We start from the raw sequence: 26,956 nt of genomic DNA, 5'->3' as shown, positions 1-26,956 counted from the left end.
GGGAGCCGATAGATTATAGTACCTTAGATAAGCCTAGCTCGTCCAAAAGCAGACAAGGCAAGTGCCGACTCCCCACAGTCGGCGGCAACCGCAGAGTAGCAACATCTTTAGCGTGTACGCGTGCGTAACTTAAAGAGGATTAACTGCCGCCGCGTCGTCCCATGGTTTCACATACATATGCTCACCTCTACTTTTTTATGAATTGAATCCAGGAACTTCTGTGGCGCACGCTTCTGGGCCTTGATTGCAATGGCTCGTTTTGATCTATTGCCAGTCGAGCTCTTACGTATCATTGGCCACTCTGTCGCCGGAGAGGCCATTGTCGGCGTCAGGAACAAACGCAATCTAAAGGTTCCAAGGGCACCAAGAGCAATTGGCTACGGCAACGGCGACCTTGCAGCATTGGCACGTACAAATCGACGCTTTAATCAGGTTTTCGAGCCACTCCTCTATCAATGGGACGCACAACAAATAGACGGAGGCAGTGCCGTCATTTGGGCCCTTGACAATATGTCCATGGGTACACTCGAGAGATCACTAGCCTCGGGGTTTGATTTCAACTCAGATCTTGCGACCTGGTGGGATGGGATGGATGATGAAATTTGTGATTTTGCAATCTTCCATGCAGTCCAGGCAGGTCGGGAGCCTATGCTGAAATGGCTATTAGAGCATGGAGCAAAGCCAGACTTGTGCGAGCCTCTAGAGATCGCAAATTTACCCCTACCTGTGAGCTACGAACAACGTTCTGCGCTGAGTATGGCCATGGATCCACCAGGCAATGAAGAAGCTGCACTGATTCTACTGGACTATGGCGCTAGAGTCTTGCTTGCAGAGGAGTGGGATGTTGGACAGGACTTGTCGATTACAAGTGCGCTGCATGAAGCTGTAAGAAACGATTTCACGAGGGTTGTTGAACGCCTACTCCGAGACGGAACTATTCCAGTCAATCATCGTGATTCTGACAATATGTCAGCCCTGGAACTCGCCGCCAGGGAAATCAGCCCCAATTCCGCCATGATCGAGCTGCTTTTACGATATGGAGCGGATCCCATTCGAGACGATGAGACACGTTCCCCCACAGCGGTTTGTTTGGCTTTTGCAGTAGGCAATCCCGACAACATAGCTCCTTTGCTACGACACATTACCAAAGACCCTTCCAATAAGGACTTCTTCTCTCACAACCTCTTGTGGATTTTATTGAACATGGTGACTGATCGACCAATGTCAATGGCTTTCGGAAGCGATGCGGGCCCCTCTCAATATAAAAGCATCGTTTCGAAGTTGGTTGAGTTCGGCGCCGACTTCAATAACCCCCCGCCACCGTATGCACCCCAGCACGAGCATGGTAAGTTTGATGCCTTCTGAAAGTCTTGCTTGCTTCCTTTCGGCTATCAATGCTCTCCAGAAAGCTTGCGTGTGCCTGTCAGAATTCGCGATGGACTTGACTAATCTTGGTTGTTTCTCAGAACCATTCATAGCACTAGCCTACGAGAGCTTCAACGGATACATCTTCACAGCCTTGCTCGAACTTGGCGTCGATCCATTCGTCAAAATAGATGGTAATCGCAACCTGTTTGATGCAAAATGGTACGATTATTTGCGCGGTGAAACTGAGGGAATGGAGCACCATCTTGCAGCTCTTCTCAATTTTGGCGCCCGAATAGACGTCAAAGATCCCCGCACACAGCGGACAGCATTTGAACTAGCTTTGAGGGCGGCCGAGAATAGCGATTGTCCCAATCCGCAGCCGTTACAGTTTCTACTCGAACACGTTGTTCCAAGTACTTTGACCTGCAAGTACATATACGAAACTCTCGATTCACAGATCGAGGACCTGGAAGGCCATATAAAAAGCTCTATTTTAATTATGCAGCATGGCTGGATATCTGAAAAGGCTCGATCGTTTGTGTTTGACTGGCTGGTCTCTTACAATACTTTTTCATCAGTCAGAGAGGGCCTCCACATCAAAAACGAAGACCATTGGTTAAATCAAAAAGCAGCGCGCTTCTTTCCCAGGTTTTTGACTCGGCAACAATTGGACCTGTTGTGGGAAAAGAGCCGGGCCAGCTATGCAGCCACGGATCAATCTCGGCGCAATCACAATTTGTACTATGTGCTTGAGAGATGGTACTCGATGCCGTGGTGGCTCATCAACGCCGAGAGAGGGGATGTCGAGGCTATGAAGCTGCTGGCTGAGTGGGAACATCCACGAACTGATCCGGACTGGCTCTTCGGGGATGACAGTGAACGATTTATTTTGGCAGGCAATGATGGTGGTCACACACCTCTCATGCGAGCCATCGCAACAGGCAGCAAGGATGTGGCTATGTGGTTGCTCGAGGCAAATAATGGCGCGGTGCGCGGTAGCTTTAATTGTCATCATTTCAGAGAATCCGTTTCTGACGATCCCGAGGACGACTCCGAAGATGAAGTGGAAGGTTTTGAGTGCGACTTGTGTCCTTACGGGCAGAGAACTGCTTATGAAATCGCGGTGCATCGGGGTGAGGTCGAGCTCCTTGAAATCATGTGGGATCTGGAGCTCGATGAAGTCAAGTGGGAGGAATACATTGCCATGCCGCGAGTTTTCTCATACAGCAACGTCATGGTGGAGTGGATGCAACTGAAGTTGGGTACGAAGCGCTGGATGAAACTGGAAATGAGTGGCCAAGATGCTTGGCTGCGCAATGAGATTTCCAAGAAGTTGGCCAAGCTCCGCATAGAGATTGTAGAAATCCGAGAAGCCTGGAGAGCCCAAGCCAAGGCCTTTGAGTCAAGAGGGATGGGTATTGTCGAGGCAAGCTGAGCTTCGGACTCTGCCAACTAATCTGCGGTGCATGCCCAATGTCGATTGCTGGATGGATATGATCGTTTGTACTCATCAGTGTGTTTCAAAATTTACATTCTCGGAGTTTGTGGTAGCTTTTAATATCAAAAGCATACAGATGATTTTGGCCCAGATGTTATCTTGATATCACTGCTTTGCTTGGCTATAAACTCAATCATATAGCACCCATGCTACGAACTCAATTCAGGCTTCGAAAAGTCCCCTCTTGAAGGTATTCTCAGGTTGGGGCTTCGGTGCCGGAATCCTCTCAATGGCAACCCTCTTCTGCCTGAAATGCACAGATCCATAACGAAGAAGCTCACCAAAAGTGCCGGGAGCACAATCTTTGCCCTCGTTCTCGGGCATATCCCAGAGGGTACCGAGATGCGGCGAATGCGTAATGCCCGCGGCGTGCGTGACCTTTTGCATACAGGTCCGCGCCAGCAGCGTCCAGACGAGCCTCTCGGCCGTCTTATACTGCTCATCATCTCTGTCGGCGGCGTCGCGCCGCAGGGCGAGCAGGTCCATGATCTTTTGCCCCGAGCCCGCGTACCCCAGCATCTCCTCGGCCGGCCAGTCCTCCTTGGAGCTGAAGAGGAAGATATTGTTCTCCCAGTACTCGCAGGCGTTGAAGCCGTCGCCCGTGTCCTTGTTGTGGCACAGGTGCGCCCAAACGGATACCTGAGCCGAGCTCGAGTCTGAGTGATCATGTTTTATTTTGAGGGGATTTCTTTTGCTTCATGACTCACCTGTGTGACGTATTCGAGAGCCTTCTCGTGAGGAACGCTCCAGTCCCAGAGATAGGGTGCAATCTCCTTGTACTGGTCCAAGATGCGTTTGTTCGTGTCCTTGAGAATGGGGTGGTTCCGCATGCCATTGACATTGGTCTTGTCCACCCACATGTAACAGAACAAGTCATGCCTAAAGTCGATTCATCAGACATTATTCCTCTCCAGGGCTCAAGCAGCATCTACTCGTCTTTGCCCAGGTCTCCGTGTCATACGTACCAGTGCTTGATGAACGGATCCCCCTTGCGAGCCGCAAAAAAGTGATTCCCGGCCGACTGATCAAAGATCAAGGGCGCCGCGACCCGAAACGGCGTCTGCGGGTCCTCGAGCTCCTTCCAGCAGATGCGGTCCATGCCGCGCATGAGAATGGCACCGACGTCGAGCCAGGCGCCGCCGTACTGGAACAGACACGCGCCCCGGAGCAGATCGGCGCTGTGGGCGCCCACGGTCGGGCCGTCCATGCGGCGCTCGACAAAGACGCGGGGCAGCAGGTCCGCGCCGACGTAGCGGAGCGCGTAGTTGGGCGAGTCGGGGAGGTTGTCCAGGATGCGGACGCCCCAGCCTGGGTTGATGCGGACCCAGTCGACGACGTTGCGCTGGCACCTGTAGGACCATAAGCGGGGTCAGATTCCCTCATGAATAATGAAACAAGTCCATAGAAGACTTGTAGCCAAAGCAGCGTGCGTCAAACAAATAGGGCAGAATCATTTCTGACAATTCTTGGGCAAGATATTACTTGGGATATACATACCAAGACGGCATTCCCGCGAATCCCGCATCCCAGAAACCCCATATGGTCTTTTCCGAAGTGATGGGGCAATACTGGCTCAGTGACTCGAATATCTCTGCATCAGAACGGCGGTCGCCAATGTCGTGGACATATCCAAGTTCATCTTGATACTCTGAGGGTATAGTGAAACTCGAGGATAAATCACCCATTTTCTCTCGTCTTCTTCTTTTCTAGTCGCTATTTTGGTTATCAAATCTCATTGCTTTTCTCGAAAGACGAAATAATCAAGAACGAGCCGGCCACGTTCTCGATATAAACCGATTTCCTTTCCATTTGACCAATGTTCATTGAGTTGATTGGAGATGTGTCAGGAGTTGGCTGGTGCGACTACCTGCGTGTTCATGCTGACAGCATAATATGAATATACTTTGGTCAGATTATGGGAGGGCGCAAGTGAAGGAAACCTGCGCTGTAAGATCTTGGAACCCCATACTATAAAGTTAGTGCTCTCTGTGCCGAGCCTCTAATCCAACATGGCTGCTTCAGTAGGTGGAGGAAGAGAAAGACCACGTCATAGCATGGCTGACGTTGCTGGACTCGCCCAAGTCTAACTCTGGGGTTCTCTTCTTTTGGCTGCGATTAACCATGCAATAGTACTTTGATCATCACACACCGTGGATAGCTGGTATAAGGCTTAGTACAACGAACAATCTGACATAATTCTTTTAGTCGATCTAGAAACCGAGAGTCACAGGGATACGGGCTGTTTAGGCATGCCGAGCGAGACCGGGCTTAAAGTGTGTGGCCACATTGCCGCCGTATTGAGATGATCGTAAACTCTTTTTGATTTCTATATGCTGATTGTCTATAAACCTGTATATGATCGCTTAAATCAGGAATTCCAGCTGCGCTTCTTGCCTTCTGAAATGCTGTTCAGTATCCGACACCGCCAGTTCTGACAGACTTTTTCTCGGCCGAGATTCTTGAACTTTGGTCCAACAGGGCCAGTAACATAATGATACTGGCCAAATAGCCGCCACTGGCGCATGTCGTCGAGCCCGTACAAGGTATCACCCCAAGGCCCCTCGTAATGGAACCAATCTGTCGGTGCATCGGGGTTCTCCTTGATCGGCTCTAGGCCGTCAGCATCCTTGGTCGTGGTGTAATCGTACCAGTAACCTCGGAAATTCTGAGCAGGATCCCACAAGGGACCACGATCCGTGACGTCTTTGAGCATCTTGAAAGGAAGAACGTAGGGGTGGTCTCCTGGCATGGCATACATGGCGTGACTGCCGACGGCGCTATATATGACGGGGCGCTGGATTTCAGAGATATTTCCTCGCTTCTCCACGGCCTGCCAGGCATATGCCTGGCCGCCTTCGTGTTCACTGAAGAAGACAGCGCGCGGCATCCCTGATTCAAAACGGACCATGCAATGTTCCCAGTCACCGACGTGGTTTCCAAAACGGATCCCAAGAACGGTCTGGCCTAGGTTGTAGGCATAAAAGAAGAACCAAAAGGCGTCCACAATCCCAGAGCCCTTATCCACAAGAACCAAAGTTGCTGGTGCTTTCGAGTAACCTGATTCATCAGGTTTGTGCTGGGGGACATCGCCAATGGGTACTTGGTCCCTCTTTGAGTGCCTGGGAGGCGACCCGCGCGAGGTGGGTGGAGGGTAGCGAGGCGTGCGCATGCGTGGATCTGATATCCTCTGTAACGGATGATCTTTGTTGACTTCTTGCCATGTCGTACCATCGCCGTGCCAGCGAGAAGCATCGGAATCTACAGGTGGTTCCCACGTATCTTGGTCGTCGGGATATGGCAGTGGGATATTTGCGCGGCTGTGGAGCCAAGCGGGCCGCGACTCTACGTCATCGTCGCTTTTCAGATAGACGAAGCCTTCTTCCGAATCCAGCCCATGCAGGGCTGCGAGATTGAGCGGGCTGGTTGTGTTGATACGTTCGTCGCCCACGTGCGGCGTCATATGCTCAATGTGATCGGCAATATCTGATGGCCAGAAATTCTCGCCAGAGTAGAGGTGGACAAGCGGCGCATACTTGAGCACGTAGTCTGGTATCTCTCGGAGACGCTCTTGATGCATGGCAGTTTTCGGACCCTGCGTTACACCCTTGTCGACTCTGGAATTTTCGGCTCTGTCTTCCAATTTCAAAGACCGTAGCTCGAACGTCGTCTTTTTCAACTCTCCACTGCCATCATGATTGTCGTCACCAGTCTTTGCCGCAGGGTCGGACCGGACGTGCAGGACACCACACAAGCTGATCCAACGGCAGGCTTGGCGGTCGAGCCAATAGGGCGAAGTGCTCACCCAGCGAGCATTTGCTTCGCGCTGCTGTTGATTTGGAGGAGTCGGGTTAAGAACTCGTGGTACCAGCCATGATAGAAAGCTGATAACCAGGACAAATAAAAGCACAAACGATATCCGGCGAAGGTGGTACATTGGAATGGATATTGGAATGTAAGAGATCGGAGCAATGCGAGAGCAAAAAAATGCTGTTCGAGTTGGCAAACTCGTCTGGTCGATGGGCGCAATTGACCGACTATGATAGCTGAGCTGGGCCGCGATCGCAGACCTATTGCCGTGACATCCGGGATAAAGGAAAGAAAGTACCACCCAAAGAGAAGGGAGAGATATGATAATGCTTCAGTCTATGAGCAACAGATGGGAAAAGGGTATCAAAGATGCATAATAAAGGGCAAAGTGGTATAATAAAGAGTAGTTTTTTAGAGCAGCTGAGTCATGTTTGGGATCAATCAAAGAAAAGGGATGGGATCGCCAGCACGGCTGCGATGGTTGTTTGTGCAAAGAAAGGATGGAAGGATTCCTGTCCAGAGGCTGAGCCCACGAGGCGATGTGGTGGTGGGGGGAAGGGGAATGCCGGTTGGCAAGGTTGTTGGTGCTGCGTGCATGTGGTCAGGCACGAAGCAAGTCGGTCGGTGCGTGTTAGAAAAGTACATGGTTTTGTGTGTAATTTTGTAGTATCTCAAAGTATCGATCTATCGTCTTACCGCCACTGGTGGCTCTGGACCCCTCCAACACTATCGGGCCTGACAGGTCTTGGCAATGACGCTCTTGCAGGACAGACGGACCGCTCTTTTCTCTCGTTTTTCTTTTCTTTTTCTTGCCGACTTATCACCAGCTTACTTGTGCACATGTGTAGCGTAGTGCAATACATTGTAGTGTAGCGTAATAAAGCCCACCTCGTGGCTGCCGTCTGTTGCGCAACCGATCTGCTGCCCATTTGCCTTGGGGTTCATGTGAGATACACTTACATATGCACTCCCACCTCGCCTCGATCATGGGCCAGCTGTCGAGGTTTCAAGACAATACAATAAATGCACCAGACCACCTGAACAGCTCACCAGCCAGCCAATACTCTGAACAGCTCACCAGCCAGCCAATACTCTGTACAGTGTTCAACGAGCACTGCAGAGAAACGATATCCATCGGGACTGCCCACTCATTCTCGACTAGTAGTTGGCAAATCCGTTCCAGTCAAGTCAGCCAGCGTCACAGTAAAGCGGCCCCACGCTTCGGAAGATAGCGAGGAACCTTAAAGATCGTGGGTGGCTCTGGTACGGCAACTCTCTTTTTTAGGCGAAAAAAGGTCACGCATTCAAAGCCCACATTGCGGCAACTTTCTGTAAACATTCCAGTGAGCGACCAAATCAAAAATGAACGCATTTGCCTTTCCACTAGATACGGCCATGCCATGATTGCACCATATACTAGAATTCGTATAACCGGACGGACCTACGAGAGAGATGCTACATAGGTAGGTACCTACGGCTTGGTACGTCTCTTACTGTCATGGGTCGCAGCTCACTAAACAGAAGAGTCTACCCAACCTACCTAGGTACTCAACCTGCATTGCCTTTAAATCTCTGTATCTCTTCAACTGACGGCCGTCATGAATCTTATTTTATTAACAAAGGAGGAAAATTTTCAAAATTAGTAAATCTGACTTACTATATTTAGCTGACCAACAATGGTTGGACCACTAACATCATACTATGCATATCCTTCGTGGGCCTATCAATCCATATACTATCATGCTAGGCCATGCCAGCCCAGCTACACCATTCGCCCCAGATGGCTGAATGGCAGAGTTCCCACCGGCGCGGATAACTCCCATCAAGCACGGCAACGACAAATTCGCACTACCTAACTCAATCAGAGCAGGCCAAGCCTCTTACATGGTCACAAGGATTCCAATACGATCGATATTATTCATATGCTTGGGGGGAATTGACGAACCCACTATGCCATGGGGGAACTTTGGAGCATGCGGAGAAAGGATTCGGCTCTCCACATCATCCCCAGATTGGAGCCCGTGTAGCATCACCCGAGGGGCTGGGACCTGGTCTGCTATTGGTGCGCATATGAGCCCTGCTCATATATCACCATATACTCGTGCAATTTCCACCAGTTGGAAGACAGCCCAAGAGTAGAGACTCGAAACATCGGTTCGCCAACCGACCGCATTGCAGCTTGCCCATCAATGAAACCCTTGACTCCTCCAAAAATCGCACGTGTGTCGTGCGGAGATGGCATGGCTCTCGGCGGCCCGTGAACCCGCGTCCGTCTTTGCACTTTTATATATGAACAGACGAGCCTCCAGGGCTGCTGAGAGTTGTACTGCTCGTTTGTGTGCTTGACTTCATTTCAGTCGGGGCCTTCTACTTTGACAATCCAAGATGTTGTCGCCGCATACGTATCAGGTAAGTCTACACCAAGTGAATCCCTACAAATGCCCATGACTTCGAAATCTAATTGTTTCTTCACGCTAGTTTCTCGTCGGCGTTTTCGCCTCCATGGGCTCTGCCCTTTTCGGCTACGATCTCGGTGTCATCGCCGGTGTTGTCGGGAGCGAGCACTTTACGAATACGTATAAAGCGAGTGGTGCTGAGAATGGTGCCGTGGTCTCCCTGTTCACGGGCGGCGCTTTCTTTGGCGCCATGTTTGCTGGTCTCTCTGGTGATGTACTCGGTCGAAGATGGACAATCTTTCTCGGTGCCGTGATTTTCATTATTGGTGGCTCTGTCCAGACCGCTGCGCAATCCCTCAGCTACCTCTACGCCGGCCGTGCCTTTGCTGGGTTGGGCGTGGGTTTCTTGACCATGATTATTCCCGTGTACCAGGGAGAGATTGCCCACCCAACCATTCGTGGGCGAGTCACTGCTCTCCAGCAATTCATGCTGGGTATCGGTGCTCTCATGGCAGGTTGGATCACCTGGGGGACCAACAAGAACTACGACGATGACAGGCAATGGCGCATTGCCCTGGGAATCCAACTAATGCCCGCCGCGATCCTTGCCGCTCTCATCCTGCTCTTCCCCGAGTCACCACGCTGGCTCGTCGACCATGGTCGCGGCGAGGAGGGTCTCAGGACTCTGGCCAAGCTCCATGCGCATGGCGACGTCAATGATGCCTTTGTCCAGGCCGAGTACGCTGCGATCCAAGAGACGATTGCTTTCGAGCATGAACACGAGGCCAAGTCGTACAAGGAGCTCTTTGTGAATCGGTCCGCCTTCCGCAGACTCTTCATTGCCTGCGCCCTTCAAGCCTCGGTCCAAATGACTGGTGTTTCAGCAATCCAGTATTTTTCCGTAGCCATCTTTGAGCAGATTGGTATCAGCAGCGGAAACGCTCTCAAGTACCAGGCCATCAACTCCATCCTCGCCCTGCTTGCTCAGGCCGCCTGTATCCTGACCATTGACCGCTTCGGCCGTCGCTGGCCTCTGATCATTGGCAATCTCACCAACTGCCTCATGTTTTTGATCGCCACGATCCTCCTCGCTGTCTTCCCACCTTCCACTGATGGCTCTGGCTCTGGTTCTGCCGGTTGGGGTTTCATCATTGTAACCTGGCTGTACAACATTTCCTTTTCGTACTCGTGCGGCCCTCTGTCGTGGATCATCCCGGCCGAGATCTTTGACACTCACACGCGGTCCAAGGGCGTGTCGATTGCGACCATGACCTCGTTTGCCTTCAACACCATGATTGGGCAGGTGACAGATATTGCCATTCGCAACGTCGGCGGCTGGCACTACTTTATCGTCTTTGTCGTGTGCAACTTTACCAACGCCATCTTCTTTTGGCTCATTCTGCCCGAGACCCGGCGCGTACCCCTCGAGCACATGAACGAGCTCTTCTCAAAGGCCCCATGGATCGTTGTTGGCACCGACAAGAGCCAGTATGTAGGCGGTCTCGACACTGACCTCGAAAGGCGCGCTGCCCAGGTCAAGGAGAAGAGCGACGATGTGAGGGAGCACCACGAGGAGAAGGATACTGTGGCACCCTGAGAACAAGCTTGGGGTCAAGAAAGATGACTGTTTTGTATGTTGACTGGCAAGATTAGCATTGTCACAAGATGCTATCTAGTGCGGCTGCTGTGACAATATGCCATCATCTTAATGGCGTGTTATATTGGTTAGCTCAACACAAGGTATATAATAAATGCATGACTCACCAGACAGATTTTATCATCACATGTTACCATAGTGCATGAATGATTTCACGTAAACCAATTCAGTAGCTACACGCAATAACAACTCAAGATATGAAAGTAATATTTTCCCAGCAATCGATTCATACAACATAACTCTAGTAACTTAGGATATATCATCAAAAATCAAAACATCACATTCTCCAACCAAATCAACGTCTCTTTCAACACCCTACAAAATCTTCTCAGTGGAACTGGTCCTCGGTAACACCCTTGCCCATGGCACTGGTGCTCGAGATGCCACCCGTCACCATTTTGAGGAGCTCATCACTATAATTGGCACCGCTCCACTTTTGGTGCTTGACCACGTCGACGCCGCCGTCCATTTCGGGCTCCTGGACGAGCTCGCCGTAGGCGCGCATGCCGTTCTTGGCATAGGCGCGGGCAAACTGGTCGCTAATGAGCGCCGTCGTGTGCAGGCCGGCCAGCGTGATGAACTGCCAGCAGTAGCCCAGCGACGCCAGACGGCGAATGTACGTCTCTTGCTCGTTGCTCGGCATCGCTGATTTCCAGTTGAACGAGGGCGAGAGGTTGTAGGCCAGCCTAAAGAAGAGAGAAAATGTTAGAGATCATACTTTTCCCGCAAACCAGAAAAACCGAGATACGAATCAACTTACTTTTGCTCTGGCCAGACGGCGTGGACACCATTGGCAAATTCCTGCGCCTGCTTGAAGTCGGGCAGCTTACTCTCCATCCAAATGGCATCGCAGTAGGGGGCATAGGCGACGGCACGGTTAATGGCGCAATCGCAGCCGCCCTTGAGACGGTAGTAGCCCTCGCGGGTGCGGGGTGCGTCCCAGTCGAAAAAGACATTAACCTTGGCGATGCCCTGGGCAATGGCCTTGGCCTCGTTGTGGCTCTTGCCCTTGGCCTGGGCCAGGTACTGCTGAACCAACTCCTTCTTGTTGGGCAGGGCGCCGCCGTTGATGGCATCGACGACGGCCTCATCGAAGCGCTTCAGTCCGGCCTGCTGCAACCAGGCGTCCTCAATGGCCTGGAGCTGGTCGCCCGTCTTGCCGGAGCGCTCAGCTGCCACCATGAGGTCGTTGAGCGGCTGCAGGTTCGGGTTGGTGCTGCCCATGATGAAGGCGTGGTCACGCGGGTCAATGGTGGTGGTGATGAGCGTGGCTGCCTCGGCATCCGTGCGGGCGACGGCGAGCAAGTCGCTGCCCATGATGTCGGCCTGAGCCCGGATGGCGACTAGGCGGTTAATGTGCTCGCTGATGGGCACGAGGACCTTTCCGGCCATGTGACCGCACTTCTTGGTTCCTGGTGCTTGATCTTCAATATGTATACCAGCGGCACCGCTCTCGACAAAAAGCTTGGTCAGCTTCATAACTGCGGTCAGACCGCCGTGACCAGTATCCGCATCTGCAATAATCGGCCGGAGGTAGTCAATATTCTGGAGATTGGTGCGAGCTGACTTGGGCACGCTCAGGCGTTCGTTTCTCTGCTTTCGGTCGTGGAAAAGCTGGGCCATGAAGAGATGCTTCACTTTATTTGGGACAGTCGTCTAATTGGCTTGGGTCAGCTTCGGATTGTTCTTATATTGAAGACAAGGTATATATAAGCGACTTACGTAGGGGTAGTCAGCTAGATCAGGGCCAGGCTCGTCGGAGGATGAGGCCGTCGAAGATGATTGCCAACCAGAGACATAGACTGTATCCAAGTACTTGGCCATTTGCGTGACCATGGTCGGTTCTAAGCAACCATAGGTATAACTGGCATCACGGCTCTAAAGCAGGGTCAGCACAGGGCATATTTGTCAATTGGTATTTTCTCGTGCATGTATATGGCATACCTGGAATCGGCCTTCGAGGATTTTCCAAAGCTTCTTGGACTGAGCATTGCTGGGGTATTCCACCTTGAGGTGACCTCTCTTGGAGACAATCTGCTCTGCGGTAAACGGTCTCTTGGTGTATCTCCACCTGGAATCACTCCACCACTTCTTGACGGCTTCGACTTCTTGGGCGAAGAGGTCATCTTCGATGTTGGGGTCAATGCCCGGGTTGATCATATTGTTGGAGGCCATGGTTGCAGAGTGTTGTAGACTAAACGGAGAGGCGTTACAGTATGCAACAATATCAAGAACAACCAATAAGTAGTATGACGAAGGAGGGGCGTTGGGTGGATGGCCAAGCTGTTTAGCAATATATAATAGAGCAGACAAATTACCCAATTCTGGATTATAGCTAACAAACTATATTCAAAGCAATGGTCACTCGCAAGAATGGGCCAAGATGAAGAGGAATATGAGAAGTAGTAATAAGAAAGAAGATAAGAAAACAAACCGTAGCTGAAGGAGAAGATCTCTAGTCATTACCTACCCAAGAGCTGTTTCGACTTACAGCCGATGCTTAGGAAGGGCCGGGAAAGATCGGTCGAGCGGCTGTGACCCAAGAATGTTTTCGGAAGCCCTGCTCTTGCACGCCATGACTCCCACCAGGCCGCCCTATTGGGGGGCAGCAGTGTCCATGTGCTTGGGAGCTGGACAAGACTTACCACGCTCCTCTTGGGTCCTAGTCTGAGCTTGTGGTAGCGGGTACCAAGAGTTTACACCTCGGCGACGTGGGAGATGGCCTCTGATCGTAGAGGCTCATGTCTTGCTGCACGACAAGCCGGCCCAAAGGCGTCTTAGTCAGGTCGTGGTCTTTGCCGTCATTGGCCGAGATGCCGAAGCATGGAACTGGCCCATGGCATTTGGCGTCTGGCCACCCCGCATTATTGGGGGAAAAAGCCGGGGCTGCCGCCCTGTCCTGTCCCCTTCTGGCTCTGCCTCTTGGTTCTCTGCTGGCATTTGACAATGACGAAAGTCTGACTGTCTGAAAAAGATTCCGCTGCGATTCCGAGGATTTTGGAGCCCCCCTTAGTGTAGATTCCATAGACGGGTCCTCGAGTGGGTCAATCTATTATCGTGCGGCTACATAGGTACGTATTCTCCCGTCTTGCCGGGGATAAAGAACAGCAGTGGTAGGTAGGTATCAATGACTGTACTAGATCAGATCTCGTCGCTACACAGTAGGTCCGGTACTGCCAGTCCAATTGAACGACACCACATCTCTCTTGGAGCCATATTGAGATCCATCCAGGTCAATTGGCGACTGCGTCAGTGTCTTTGTGTCGATATGTGATGTCACCTTAAAAAAAAAAAAGTCGCATGCAGGTGTCAAACGGCATCATTTTTCGTGGTAGAGTTTTGGCATGTGAAAACGTACCCTCCTCCCCTCCATGCTTGAATGTGCACGCGACTGGGGAAATCGAGAAATTGCCCGAAAGGGTCAGTCCCTAGCCATATGATTGGCCGTATCGCTGCCTCGGCTCGCTACGGCTAAGTCAGTACGGTAGGGGACTACGCGGTACCTGTCAAACAATTGCAAACGTCGAAACTCAAAAATTCGAGTCTATCCATGGGCATTGTCACATGGGCCGGGCGTGCATCGAGCCATGACTCCCAGTCGACGTGGATTTTACCTTCAAGGCCATTTAATGGGCCGAAAGTTGAACGCTGGCTTACTTGCACACTTACCAAAAATGCTGCCAAGCGCTATACATGTGCGTTACAAAAATAGAGGGTCATTGACCTATGCTGTGCATACAATACAATACAATACTAGAGAACATTGGTAATCACTATTTAGCAGGTACGTCGTCCGTTGAGGAGTGCAGAACTCGATAGAATTGATGATCAACGCCTAGTGTGTCTGTGATGCAGAATATGCCTCGCGTTGTTTGAAAAGGCGAGTGTAGCTGGATTCTTGTGTGGTTCCATCTATTCCCAGTACGGTTGCAAACTAAAATGAGGTTTGCTCACCCTCCAAAGCCCACGATGCATGTTGCTTCCAATATATGGCTGGTCGCTCGACACTCCGCCAAGGTTCAGTGAATGCTTGGACTTGAAGACACACTGGTAGTGAGGGCGCAGCTGGATGCGCACTTCACACTGCAAAGTATGAGACAAGTCCCAGAAGATTACTAGGACAGTTCTTCAAGGATCTTTGCCTCCTTCTGCTCCTGCGCTCTCTGGTAAGAGTCCCACGGTGTCAAGGCACCGAGTGCACGCTTCATCTCCGTGTTGACAAACTGCAAGCCATAGACGTAACTGGCATTGACCCAGCCGAAGCTGATAGAGAGCTGTTAGTAAATCTTGGAAAAGAGAACAGGATCACGAATCACTCACCCTTCTTTGGCAACGCCCTTGAAGTTCAGGCCTTGGTTGCCGTACTCTGCGTCAACTCGGTGGGGGTCGATGGGCCGTGTAACATCGTACTTTTCAACAACGACTCCGTTGTAGTCAAAGAATGCTTTGGTAATCATGAAAAGCCACTTGTATGAGAGCCTTTGCGCTACTTCGTGGTAACCATAACGGTACAGGCCGGTCCAGGCAAGCATCTGCTGTGGTGCCCATCCATATGGATAGTCCCACTGTCGGTTCGGTCGCTCGAGACTGATTTCACCTCGAGACTTCTCCGTACCAGACAAGAGTCCGCCGTACGCCTCAAACTTGGGAAGGGCCTTCTGCACCACTTTGGCAGCCTTGTCCGGGTCAGGAACTCCAGCCCATAGCGGCCAGAACGTGGTGCAACTCTCGTATGTGCTTTGTTCTTGCTTGACAGTGTCATAGTCAAAGTACATACCCTCCTCCTCATTCCACATGTACTTGTGGATAGCAGCTCGACGTCTCTTCCATCTGCGATCCCAGATCGCTGATGTTTCCACTTGGCCGGCGGACATGGAGCCACCGCACCATTCGGCGGGGATAGTCAAGCTATCACCAAAGACGTTGCGGATGGTTCGGGAAATATCCATCTCGTACTTGTATATCAATGAGTTGAGATCAATGGTTGCGAGGTTAGCGCACACCCTCTCAAGTCTGTAGGAAGTATCGTGACCAGATTCTCGTACAGCTCGATCGTGCAAAAAGTACTCGTCCAGTTCCGGTTCAAGAATTTCGCCATGGTTGTAAGCACGGATAAACTCTTTGAAACCCAGACCGTGCTTCTTTGCATACGGGTTCAAGAGGTGCACGAAGTGGTCTGCTTCGGTCTCTGGCGGGACACCACGACCTTCGGGGCGGTATCTCGAGAGACCGGATTTTGGATCAAATCTTGGCTCTGCCATCCAGACGCAATAATACTCCTTGATTGCAGCCAAAAGAGCAGTACGCAAAAAGTCAATGGCACCAGGTTCGTGCTTGATCTTTTCGTACACTCGCAGTGCCATGTCGGTCAAGAAGGGTGGCTGAGATCGGGTGAGGTAGTATGATCGGGTGGCATTGAGAATCTTTCCATAATGTCTGATGCAGAAACAGAAGTTCTGTACCATGGCCTTGGCCAAATGCACCTTGTCATTTACGAGAAGGCCTAGAGACTCCATGTAACTGTCCCAGCCGTACAGCTCGTTGAAACGACCGCCAGGAACAACGAATGGTAGACCCCTGAGCTTCTTTTCGCCAGTGACAGGATCGGTGAACTCTTCCATTTCAGTAGCCAGGAGACCAGGCGCATCATTGAGGCCGACAACATAGTCGGGCGTGATAACCTCGGGAAGTACCTGAACGTCCAGACGGAGGTCGGGGTAATCGCGAGCAATGTTGCGGTAGTATTCGATCTGCTCAGGTGCAGCGGGAGGCACGTAGATACGCGGGCGCGGATCATCAGTCCAGTCCTTTGGATCTTTAGCAGCAATCTCGACAGTGCTCGCATCAATGCGTCTTGTCAATCCGTCCCAGAATTGATCCTTGATCAAGCGAGACAATCTGCTCACGGGATTCTCGTTGAGCCGTCCAATATCCAGAATAACCTGCTTCCGGCCAAACTCCTTGGCCATGTAGAGCTCCTGCAGAAGATTGGAGAGCATGTAAGTTCCGCGAATGTCGAAACGGTTGTGCCCACCCGAAGCTGCCGTTCTGAGAGTAATGACTTTGGGACCAGTGTCTTCGATGGTAATCTGCATGTTTCCGTCGGTGTCCTCCTGTGCTTGCAAACTTTCAAGGGTTTGATCGACGTTGACCAGGAATTGGCGCGCGTGAGGTCTGCTTGCCTCGTCTGGTGAGAATAGTCAGTCGATAATGAACGCAGCTGTGGAGAAGTATATAGCGGTAATAACTTACCATGACTTCCTCTTCGATGGGGTTCAACGAGCCCCAGACGCTCCATTTGTTGGTTCAGGCCATTCTATTGTCAATGATTAGCTGCAGTCGTAAAGATGCACCTTGTAATGTGAAGTTAATACTCACTTGGGAGTAGGTGCGGGCTCGGTGGTGAGCCCCGCCATGCCTCGAGTCGGATTTGTAATATGTTGCAGCATCATCGTATACACCAAGATCTTCGGGCGTAAAGATGGAGTCTTTTCGAATGGACTTGGAAGGCAGTACGCCAGGCTCAACTGGCTTGAGGAGATCTTCCTTGGTCGGTGCCTCCATGGTTGCAAACTGTGCACGAAAGCGCTGCACGATGTGTATGGCTAAATTTAATGCTTCGAGTGATAGTCAATTGCGTAAGCCGTTGCGCCAGAGGAGAAAGGATCAAGATCGAGATCGATCCAATGGCTTTGTTGTTGTTGTTGTTGTCAGGACTCGATGGATCTTGGGGACAAGAGAGATGAAACTCGATGGCGGAGGAACTCGAGTTCGAATGCCACTCGGAATGCTGGGCAATACAGCTTATCGAGCTATGTGGAAGCTTTGGAGGGATAATGTTGGTCGCAGAGCGGCTCTAGGACAACCGAGGTCGGATCGTGAAGTATCGCTGCGACCGAACAGAAGGTTGTCGAGATGAATTGAGTCTATGCTATGCTGGAGCTTATGTCAGGGAGACAAAGGAGAAAAGGTTGACCGCCACTGGCTTGAACGCTCACGAGAGGGCGAGTGGCGGGGGAGGGGCTCGCAGAGATAAGTAAAGAAGGATGGATGGATGCAGAGAAGCAGGGGCCTTCTTGAGACTGTCTCTTCTTGTTAGGAGCGATCAACACTGACAGGGCCAAGAAAAAAAAGTTTGTGCAGAGAAGACAGACAAATGCCAGTGTCCGTTCGTATTGTTTTAGCAAACACGAGATGGTTTCACGATAGCTGCCTTTTTTTCAAATGACAATGAGTTTGGAGGGGTAGAAAATAAAAAAATCAAAGTCGACAGAAGTGAGAAACTGCCAAAAGTCTGATTGAATTGAGAATGATATCATCGGGGACCGCTCTTTCCTCTCGCTCGCGCTGGAGCTCTTTTCCATCGGGGCCTCCACTCAATGACGCCAATTTGTGGGTATATTTCTACAGAAGGCAGCTCGTGAGCCTCCAGAGAGGCATCTCTTGGACGATTGTGCTGTTCACGAGCTCATTTTTTGCAGGCCCAACGGCATCTTTTGTTCCTATCGATTCAGTGTTATTATTATACTTTGCAGTTATTGGTAGCTAAGGTAGCTAAGGGAGCCGTGGTAGGTGAATGACTTTGCTTCTTTTGTCCGAGTCAGTGGGCGCGGCACCGGCGTGCGATAGGGAAACTGTCTCAATGGCCATTGTCTACACATTAACCTGCCTGCCCATTGCCCGAAGGCTTCCTGCTGATGGTAATCAGCCATATGTAAGCAATTTTCAATGATTTTCAGCGTCAATATCTCTGCTTATCAGAGGTTGCGTTTCACATTTTCCGACTTGAAAAGCAGATCTGACCGTATGCATCTCCCTAGAGCGATTGAACAATGATAAGACGCCGCACTGGGTAGTGGTTCGCCTCTCTCAATAGTCCTTACATGGTGGATCTGACATACAATAGTACCCTGACCTCAACCTCAGCTTACATGTTATATTATTTGGTCAAAATTTGTAGAATTCAATTCTCGAGCAGACGTTCCTCGTGATCTCGAAAACATCATCACAGCCTTCTGCTTAGCCCTAATGCACTTCATCTGACGGTGTGACCCCCCACTGTAACACAACATCAGAACGAACCAATAGGCTTGTGTTTGCATCCGGTCCCCGGGCGCACCCTCAGCATCTCCGACAGGGACTTTTACTGGTCTGCCTCATGATATTCGGCCGGACGGGCTGACGGCTACTTGCTCACCCGCCGGCTTGAGAACAAGAATGGGCGAAAGTTTAAGGTGTAACTGACTCTGTATAAGATTTGGTGTTACAGGAACAGTAGACGGGAACGGCATCGTTATGTAACATTAAGTCGGCTATGATTGATAAGTCCGATAATTAAGGAGGCTCAGTCAGGTTGATCCCATACTTAAGTAAAGGTCTTGTAGTCCAGACAATGTAACATGAAACAATCTGTCCTTTTGGTTGGCATGGCTAGATATTTGTGCCGATGTTATTTCAGGATGAGGAACTCATATATGGGTCACATCCGCCTCATATGCCGGCCATGGCCTATACAACTGTAAATGCAGTCCCGAGTGATTGCTTGTCTGCTGCTTTGTACGATCCCAGTGGAGGGGAAATTGATGAAATGCACATTTCATATCTGCAGTCATCCGGAAATAATTAGTCTGATTGGCTGAGACGGAGCAATACCGTAGTTTGACTATCATGTTTATTTCTGGTTTTAATCTGGTTTTGCTTCCAAGGAGAATTCCACGGACCTTTATGATTGGACTAGCAAGTCTGAAAATCGCGAGCCGACTTTCATGCAAAGAGATGAAGGAATGCAAGAATAAAGAAACGGGGATAAATAAATTTAGAGTAGCATTCCCGTGCTTCGTGGCATTCTTGGAGATCAATCACATCGAAAGTCTCCAATTTGACTGTTTATGAAGATGCTGGGGGTTGGGGTGGACGGAATACCTACTAGGTACGAATATAGCAGCAATCCCACTTCAATAAATTAAATCTGAAAATTCGTCTGTCACGTAATGATTCTATGCAATCCTGAGTAGAAATCTTCTCCATTGAATTTTTTTTGGTTTCTTTGGTACAGTTGAATCATTCATCTCAAAATCTCTCTCAGTGCTTGGCGGAGCTAGGCTCTTTTTGATTCGTCTATCATTAGGTATATATATTGAGGCCCGTCCAATATGGCTTCACGTTGCGCGCGCAGTAATTCTTGGCAGGTTGGCAGGCTCTGATGATTCTGGCATATGCATCTTGCCAATACAAGATATGATGCCGTGACCGAGGCAGGCAAGCAATTCACGGTAAGCCTCAATCTACGAATCTCGACAGGAATGGAAGCGGCAATTGTCTCTTCCGGGACGATATCCTGTTGATGGTGGAAAGAGACATTCGCGGTGCCATCTCTCAAAGTCTAGAACGTGTCAGTAAAAGACGAGAATGGAAATGCATCCGCAATCTTCAGACATTCAGTGAAGCTGAAATCGCAAAAAATGGCACCACTTGGACGAAAAGGGAGAGCTGAAAAACTGATCGACCATTCTCCACTCTGGATATCGGGAAGAAGCATCGCAGTACCGCCGAGATGGGAACAAGAGATAGCAATAAAAGATAGCAGTAGATGGCGATTGTTTGCAGCTGAAAGGTGGTGATGAGCTGGCAATGGATAAGGCAGGGCCCTTTTAGGTACGGGCGCCACACACAAGTTTGAACGCATGCTTCAAGGCAAGCTCAACGGCAGTGATGCGGCCATGGGGGAACCTTAAAGAGGCCGAGGACCCAATATCTACCCACAGCTACCCTAGCCGAGTCCATGGCATTTATTGTTTCCGTGGTTAGTAGGCTATTAATGGAGCCCAGCCCAGGTTGACCAGACTACTTGCGGCTCACTACTGCTGCAAGAGTCTAATAGGTATCATGCAGGTTGCCTGCGAGGCAGGGTATCAGGAAACGAAATCAGACTGGTGAGATTTGCTAACTAGAGGCCAGAGCCTACCCCCATGTCTCTCAATTGTGGTCGAGAACTTCTATTGTATCGTGCTCTCCGAGCTGGACTTGTCTTACCTGACTCAATCGACGTGAAGGTCATACCGCAACGGTGACCCAACTGAGAGGATGTGTTTCATGAATGCTCTTTCTTTCATGTGGACCATGTGCACTGCTGGCTATCTACCTATGAGCTCAAAAGAAAAAAAAACGGCGCTTCACCGCACCGAAAGAGGTTCAATGTCTGTGTTGGGATGTAGACCTGGGATATCGGCGCCAGCCGCATGCTCATTAAAGGCGGTATCTTTGATAATGCTCCATATGCACTGCGCGCGCACACAATTATTTGCTGATGCAAGAGCTTATTGACCATTGTTATTCGAGGTTTTGCGCCCCCGACCCAGAAGTCGACCTATGTGTAGGGTGGCATCGCAGCTTGAAATGAGATAGCTGCAGCAGCGAGAGAAGCGTCGCAGAACTAGATAATGACTTACGCCCAAAGATCACATCATCCTCGCATCCGCTGACCCAGGAAAGAACAGATGAGCGAGCTTTGATACTCTCGCCGGTGGTCTAAAACTTTAGGATAGAGAACTAGGCAAATAAACAAAGTACTACTACCACCAACTACCGACTACTATATCGCGCTCAAGCGGCTCAGGAACGCTTCAGTTTGAAATGGTGAGTTTAGGTGGTGTAAGTGCACAAAAAAGTGGCGATCCGGGAAGGGCCCGATAGAGTTTGGACGCTAATAAGCGACGGCGCGACCGCGCAGGGCCTGCTGCTGCTTTGCTGCTGCTGCTCAATGTTTCTTGGGTCTGGATCAGCAAGCTTCTTCTCTGCTCTCTGTTGGGCCTTGGCAGTTTTCGGAACTCTCACCACATTGGATAACACTCGAGAGTGGCCTCGTATTCCCTAGGTACAGTACTCGCTACTGCATCTCGCAGCACCCTGGCAGCCTGTCAGACATTGTAATGGCCCATCTCCCAGGGTATTGGCCAGTCATGGTCTCAGCCCATCTCGACAAACAGAGCTTCGTGCGTTTGGCCCTAGCTTACATCTTCAGGTCAAGGGATCCGCCTAAGTAAGTGTCTAGGTTAGGTGAAAGAGGCTTCTTCTTCTACTATTACCACCACCGTTCGTGGAGCGCTCATTTGGCTCGATGACTCGAGGTACTATAATTGATTCTATAATCATGACGACATAATCGTTTGTCCTGCTCCAGGTTCGTTCTTGATTCATGCTGACATTTTGAGTGCGGGCAAAGCTGTCAGCATTCTATTCTCCGATCAGCGACGAGACGTGGGATGCTTGTTTTTGGCGTTGCATCTAGAAGGACTTGGCCTTTTCGTATCGTGGTCATCCTCGCCCTCCTTCAGGCATGGACGGCCTTCGGAAATCCAATCAGCCAGTTGATCAGCCTGGCGTGATCTAGCGACGCTTGCAGCATGCAGGATTAGCTTTCAGGGCATGTTTGCCGTGCTCGTACCGCTGTGCCTGGTGCATGCATTGTCTACGGGCTACATTCAGCTTAAATTTTTTTTTTCCGCCGTCAGCACACATGAAGAACGGATCTCCTTCTCTTTTGGCTAGGTCATTATCCTTCTATTGAAGCACCATTACAGGACACGCTCCAAGTGTATACTCTTGGAGCGAAGAAGTATGCTTAACTCCCTAAGGTAGGCATGCGTAGTAGTATGTCTCGCGCATGCCTGGGGAGGCAAACCAAAGTTGGCCTTATCTCGACCTAAGATGGTGGACTGTCTCGCAATTTTCGCACCTCCCGAGATGGTATTGTAGAGCTTGGAGTCTTGCCAGCCTCTCATCTTATGTCATTGCGTCGCTGAGGTTACAGCGTGTGGCTGCCCTACCATCAGCGACGTGGTTGTCATCATTATATTTCCTGCACCAGATCTGATGATGGGAAGCATCTGTACTGGTACTTCCGCACATGTTCCACCAGTCAACCAGCACGGTCCCATATCTCGGTGCCATACCTGACCACCCCTGTCCCTAGTGGGGGGCTTTGTATTGGATGTACACAATATATCGCCGCTGGCTGGACCCTTTTGGTGTCCCTTGCAAGCAGAGTATTTACTAGCTTATCGTGTTTTCAGCAGAGACTAGACGAGGACCTGGCCGGGTTGCCGGAGCCTGAGAGGGAAAAAAAAGCGCCGGCGTCTATTACCATTATTCTGTGCGTATCCAGACCATGATAGGCAATAGGGCGCCAATAGACCGGGACGTCCGCCGCCTATGCCCCCCCGGAGCATGTAGCTTTCTGGTCGAGGTGCGTCTGGGCGGGTTATATCCATGTATCTATGAAGAAGGTCCTGCCAACAGCCCAATGATTTAGTTTCGAGATAATCCTCCCCTCCTCCTTCCCATCCTTCTGTCGTTGTTACTGTTTTCACGAGTGCCATCCTGCCTCGACGGCATAACACTGGAAAGTGTTTTTTTGTCCATCTTTCATTGCATTTGCCTTCTTTCGTTCATAGCAACTTGCGATTCAAAGTAGACAACATGGGCCTCAAGTCATACTTTACTCCCGGCAAGGGGGCCAACGCGAAGGAGGAAGAAAAGGGACATGTCAAGACGATATCGATCACCGACACCGCTGCCATGGCCATGACCGATGTTGGTCCGTCTGGAAAGACGAGTCCTCCTCTTCCCAGGCCTACTCCTATCCCTGGAACACCCGACCTGCTGACCCCCAGCGGTAACGGCAGTCCTTATGGTTCTCGTCCAGGCTCGATCTATTCTCGGCGAACACTCTACCCAGCCGGTGACTTTCGAAACACGGCAAGAGACAGTCTGCTTGATGTCAAGACAGATGTCATGTGCAGCTGGCTCTATCAACGACAAATGGAGAAACAATACGTGACTGGTATGCTCCCGGGTGAAGGAGTAGTTATCAAGAAGGGAAAGAACAATTATACTTGTTGCCCACCACAGCTCCGAGACTTGCCAGGAAACCTGCATGACATGGCTATGCAACTCAACGTCCGAGTAGGTCTCTCAGATTTCGCGACTACTAAGCTTTTGATCAGTTCTAACAATACATCAAGTGTGCCATGACGGTAAATACCAGAGTTGTCAATGTAATTCTGAGCTCCAGGAGAAGCGCGTTCGATTACATCCCCTTGCCCGATGGCCTCCGATTGCAGGTCCTGGCAACCATGACCGACCTTCCCCGCTGCCAAAAGCATCACTTTGCTGCTTTTATTCAGGATTCCGGCATACTAGTCGTCTGGGAAGACGAGCCTCAAAAACTGCTGCCCAGAGCAGAAGCTATTGAGCGACAGTTGATGAGAATGATCTGGGGCACTGGCAACGATGAAGACGAGGATGATGAGAAGAATCAGGTCGAGGTTGGCGTATCGGCCGTCGATCTCGAAGCTTCCCTCGATGGGGAGGTCAGGAAGACCAAGCTGACCAGCGCCATGATTGTCGGACTCACAATGGCACTTTCGATTACTTGCGTCGGTGTAGGTCTCCGCAATATCGTATACGAGCTCTCTGTGGACGGCTCCTATACCCGACTGGCTCTTCTTGCTGTGGTCCCTGTGCAGATCTTTATCTCTCTGTTCTTCTTCCAGACAATCATTGTCAACTTATTCGAGGTCTTTGGGCCCATTTCTGCTGTGGACAAGAATTCCAAATACTATTCAGGAAAGGCACCAAGACGTTTGGACCGCAACTTCACTGCCCTGCCTCACGTTACAATTCAGATGCCTGTCTACAAGGAGGGTCTCAACGGTGTCATCAAGCCCACGATCGCCTCAGTCAAGCAGGCCATTTCAACCTATGAGATGCAAGGTGGCACGGCCAATATCTTCATTAATGATGATGGTATGCAATTGATTACTGAGGAGCAGGCCGAGGCGCGCCGTGAGTTCTACGAGGAAAACAACATTGGCTGGGTGTCCAGACCCAAGCACAACCCCAAGCCTGCCGAGGGTGAAAGCGTTTTCCTGCGACGAGGAAAATTCAAGAAGGCCTCGAACATGAACTACGCCCTGATGGTCAGCAACCGTGTCGAAGATAAACTGCTTCAAGTCTCACGTGCACCGACCTGGTCTCAGGATGACGAAAACGCAGCTTACAACCAGTGCCTCGACGAGGTCATTCAGGAGGATGAGGGCCGAACCTGGGCTGAAGGCAACATTCGCGTTGGCGACTACATTCTGATCATTGATTCTGACACACGTGTGCCTGGGGACTGTCTTCTGGATGCTGTCAGCGAAATGGAGCAATCACCCGAGGTGGCCATCTTGCAGTTTACGTCGGGCGTCATGCAAGTCAGCACCTCGTTTTTCGAAAGTGGTGTCACTTGGTTTACACAGCTCATCTACTCGGCCATCACCTTCACCGTCGCCAATGGAGATGCCTGCCCGTTTGTCGGCCACAATGCCATGTTGCGGTGGTCAGCTATCCAAGATGCCGTCGCCTACCAGGACGAGGATGGTTACGAAAAGTACTGGTCTGAGTCTCACGTGTCCGAGGATTTCGAAATATCCATGCAGCTTCAATGCGCAGGCTACACCCTACGCTTCGCCGGGTACACTGGGGATGGCTTCAAGGAGGGCGTCTCTCTTACTGTGTACGACGAACTGGCCAGATGGGAGAAATATGCCTACGGCTGTAACGAGCTCCTGTTCCATCCTCTTCGATACTGGATCACTCGCGGCCCCTTTACCCCCTTGTTTAGAAGATTCATCGGCTCGTCCATCGCCCTCCCCAAGAAGCTCACTATTCTTGCTTACATCGGTACCTACTACGCCATTGGTGCTGCTTGGCCGCTCACTTTGTTGAACTACTTCATTTCTGGATGGTTCTTTGGATTGCTGGACAAGTTTTACCTTGATTCGTTTGCTATCTATGTCTCGATCATTGTCGTATTCACAGCTTTTGGCAACTTTGCTCTTGCAATTCTCCGATACAGACTCAATGAGCAAGGACTGCTCGCAGCCTGTAAGTTGACCCCTTATACGTCATCCAAACGATGATGGCGCAAACACAGAGATGCTAACACCCATTATCTAGTTTGGAACAATATGAAGTGGATTCCCATGTTCACCATCTTCCTCGGCGGCATCCAGCTGCATGTGTCACAGGCTCTCTTGTCGCACTTCTTCGGCATTGAGATGAACTGGGGCGCCACGGCCAAGGAAATTGAAGACGTCAACTTTGTCGAGGAGATTCCGAGACTGCTCAAGCGATTCAAGGGTACCTTTATCTTTGTTCTCCTTATGACCGCCCTTATGGTTTGCGGTTCCTTTGTCTTTCCATACCAATGGCGCATCAACGACTTTGCGGCCATCTGGCCACTGGGAAGCTGCACGATCACGCACTTCTTGCTGCCAGTGGCGCTCAACCCTGCCCTGATGGTGTTTGCCTGGTAGTTTTTCGGATAAAGCTACTGTGTTCCCAATTATGGGCGAGGAGGGAGAATATACATAATGTGTATGAATGTCGTTACGAGCTTTGCGCGGCGTTTGGGCTTAATGGATAGAGTTTGGGCAGGATAGACAATGGTTGTCACATGAAAGGATACCATCAACTTGGATGTTTAGTAATGATGTCTCTCATTTTACCCACATTCTCAATATATTGAATAAATTTATACTCTTTTTTTTCAGTCATTTGGCTTATATATAAAAAGAAGAATGTCTTATCGCCATCAGTGAAGCAAGTACCCAACTCTGATCTCGGATGCGAGGAGAAAAAGCTTCGGAACACATACGGAAGAGCACTCCATATATCAATTGCAAATGCGGTCAGCTACTCCAAGCGGTATCGCAGTCCGATCTCATCACAAACGCACATGCCAATTTCAAGTTTTCACGATCTATAGCTGTGCATTTCCGAAGATCGCTGGCAAGCGCTGATCATGGAAGAATCTTTGACTCCATTCATCCATGCTAGAAAAGGGACCCCAATTTGACGATTTTGTAGCGCATCGTGGATCTTTTGTGTAAGTCCTAAACCCAAATGGTGACGCGAGACGTTCAAGGTCCGGCATGTTCTTGACAAAGAGAAACTCCCAAAGGAGCCAAACAAAGCTTGAGCACCAAGACGCTACTGGGGAGAAACGTCAACCTCCATGCACATGACACGATGTCTTTTTGAAGGCAATAGCCGAAGCGAAGCGGTCCTTGTTAGGAGAGAAAAGGGACTTTGACTGTTCATAGTTTGCGAGTGTTCTGTCTTGGTACCTGAGGGGACGGGAAAGAGCTCCAATGTTTTTGGCGTCTTTGGCGTCCTTCAGCTGCT

The 26,956-nt window shown here is 50.5% G+C and overlaps 8 protein-coding genes across 8 annotated transcripts; 4 read left to right on the top strand and 4 right to left on the bottom strand.

Moving 5' to 3' along the window:
- Positions 1 to 249: 249 nt before the first annotated feature.
- On the top strand, positions 250 to 1,365 carry PFICI_13049 (uncharacterized protein; the record flags this gene model as incomplete). The annotated part of the gene is made up of 1 exon (XM_007841630.1): positions 250 to 1,365. The coding sequence occupies one exon, from the start codon at positions 250 to 252 to the stop codon at positions 1,363 to 1,365; it is 1,116 nt and encodes a 371-aa protein (XP_007839821.1).
- A 70-nt stretch (positions 1,366 to 1,435) lies between these two features.
- On the top strand, positions 1,436 to 2,803 carry PFICI_13048 (uncharacterized protein; the record flags this gene model as incomplete). Its single annotated transcript, XM_007841629.1, has 1 exon — positions 1,436 to 2,803. The coding sequence occupies one exon, from the start codon at positions 1,436 to 1,438 to the stop codon at positions 2,801 to 2,803; it is 1,368 nt and encodes a 455-aa protein (XP_007839820.1).
- A 225-nt stretch (positions 2,804 to 3,028) lies between these two features.
- Positions 3,029 to 4,551, bottom strand: PFICI_13047 (uncharacterized protein; the record flags this gene model as incomplete). The annotated part of the gene is made up of 4 exons (XM_007841628.1): positions 3,029 to 3,505; positions 3,574 to 3,745; positions 3,832 to 4,215; positions 4,364 to 4,551. 4 exons carry the CDS (start codon positions 4,549 to 4,551, stop codon positions 3,029 to 3,031), a joined length of 1,221 nt encoding a protein of 406 aa, XP_007839819.1.
- A 683-nt stretch (positions 4,552 to 5,234) lies between these two features.
- PFICI_13046 (uncharacterized protein) lies at positions 5,235 to 6,800 on the bottom strand (the record flags this gene model as incomplete). Its single annotated transcript, XM_007841627.1, has 1 exon — positions 5,235 to 6,800. One exon carries the CDS (start codon positions 6,798 to 6,800, stop codon positions 5,235 to 5,237), a length of 1,566 nt encoding a protein of 521 aa, XP_007839818.1.
- A 2,375-nt stretch (positions 6,801 to 9,175) lies between these two features.
- PFICI_13045 (uncharacterized protein) lies at positions 9,176 to 10,666 on the top strand (the record flags this gene model as incomplete). Its single annotated transcript, XM_007841626.1, has 1 exon — positions 9,176 to 10,666. One exon carries the CDS (start codon positions 9,176 to 9,178, stop codon positions 10,664 to 10,666), a length of 1,491 nt encoding a protein of 496 aa, XP_007839817.1.
- A 388-nt stretch (positions 10,667 to 11,054) lies between these two features.
- Positions 11,055 to 12,901, bottom strand: PFICI_13044 (Isocitrate lyase; the record flags this gene model as incomplete). The annotated part of the gene is made up of 4 exons (XM_007841625.1): positions 11,055 to 11,412; positions 11,487 to 12,382; positions 12,449 to 12,604; positions 12,671 to 12,901. 4 exons carry the CDS (start codon positions 12,899 to 12,901, stop codon positions 11,055 to 11,057), a joined length of 1,641 nt encoding a protein of 546 aa, XP_007839816.1.
- Positions 12,902 to 14,841: 1,940 nt separating this feature from the next.
- Positions 14,842 to 17,290, bottom strand: PFICI_13043 (Neutral trehalase; the record flags this gene model as incomplete). Its single annotated transcript, XM_007841624.1, has 4 exons — positions 14,842 to 14,989; positions 15,047 to 16,913; positions 16,979 to 17,042; positions 17,105 to 17,290. 4 exons carry the CDS (start codon positions 17,288 to 17,290, stop codon positions 14,842 to 14,844), a joined length of 2,265 nt encoding a protein of 754 aa, XP_007839815.1.
- A 5,913-nt stretch (positions 17,291 to 23,203) lies between these two features.
- PFICI_13042 (uncharacterized protein) lies at positions 23,204 to 26,085 on the top strand (the record flags this gene model as incomplete). Its single annotated transcript, XM_007841623.1, has 3 exons — positions 23,204 to 23,689; positions 23,749 to 25,654; positions 25,727 to 26,085. 3 exons carry the CDS (start codon positions 23,204 to 23,206, stop codon positions 26,083 to 26,085), a joined length of 2,751 nt encoding a protein of 916 aa, XP_007839814.1.
- Positions 26,086 to 26,956: the final 871 nt, after the last annotated feature.

Source organism: Pestalotiopsis fici, assembly GCF_000516985.1.
Source record: "Pestalotiopsis fici W106-1 unplaced genomic scaffold PFICI_Scf_11, whole genome shotgun sequence".
Classification (NCBI taxonomy): Eukaryota; Fungi; Ascomycota; class Sordariomycetes; order Amphisphaeriales; family Sporocadaceae; genus Pestalotiopsis; species Pestalotiopsis fici.
The sequence above is the reverse complement of the archived record's forward strand: the minus strand, read 5'-3'. Positions and strand labels throughout refer to the sequence as shown.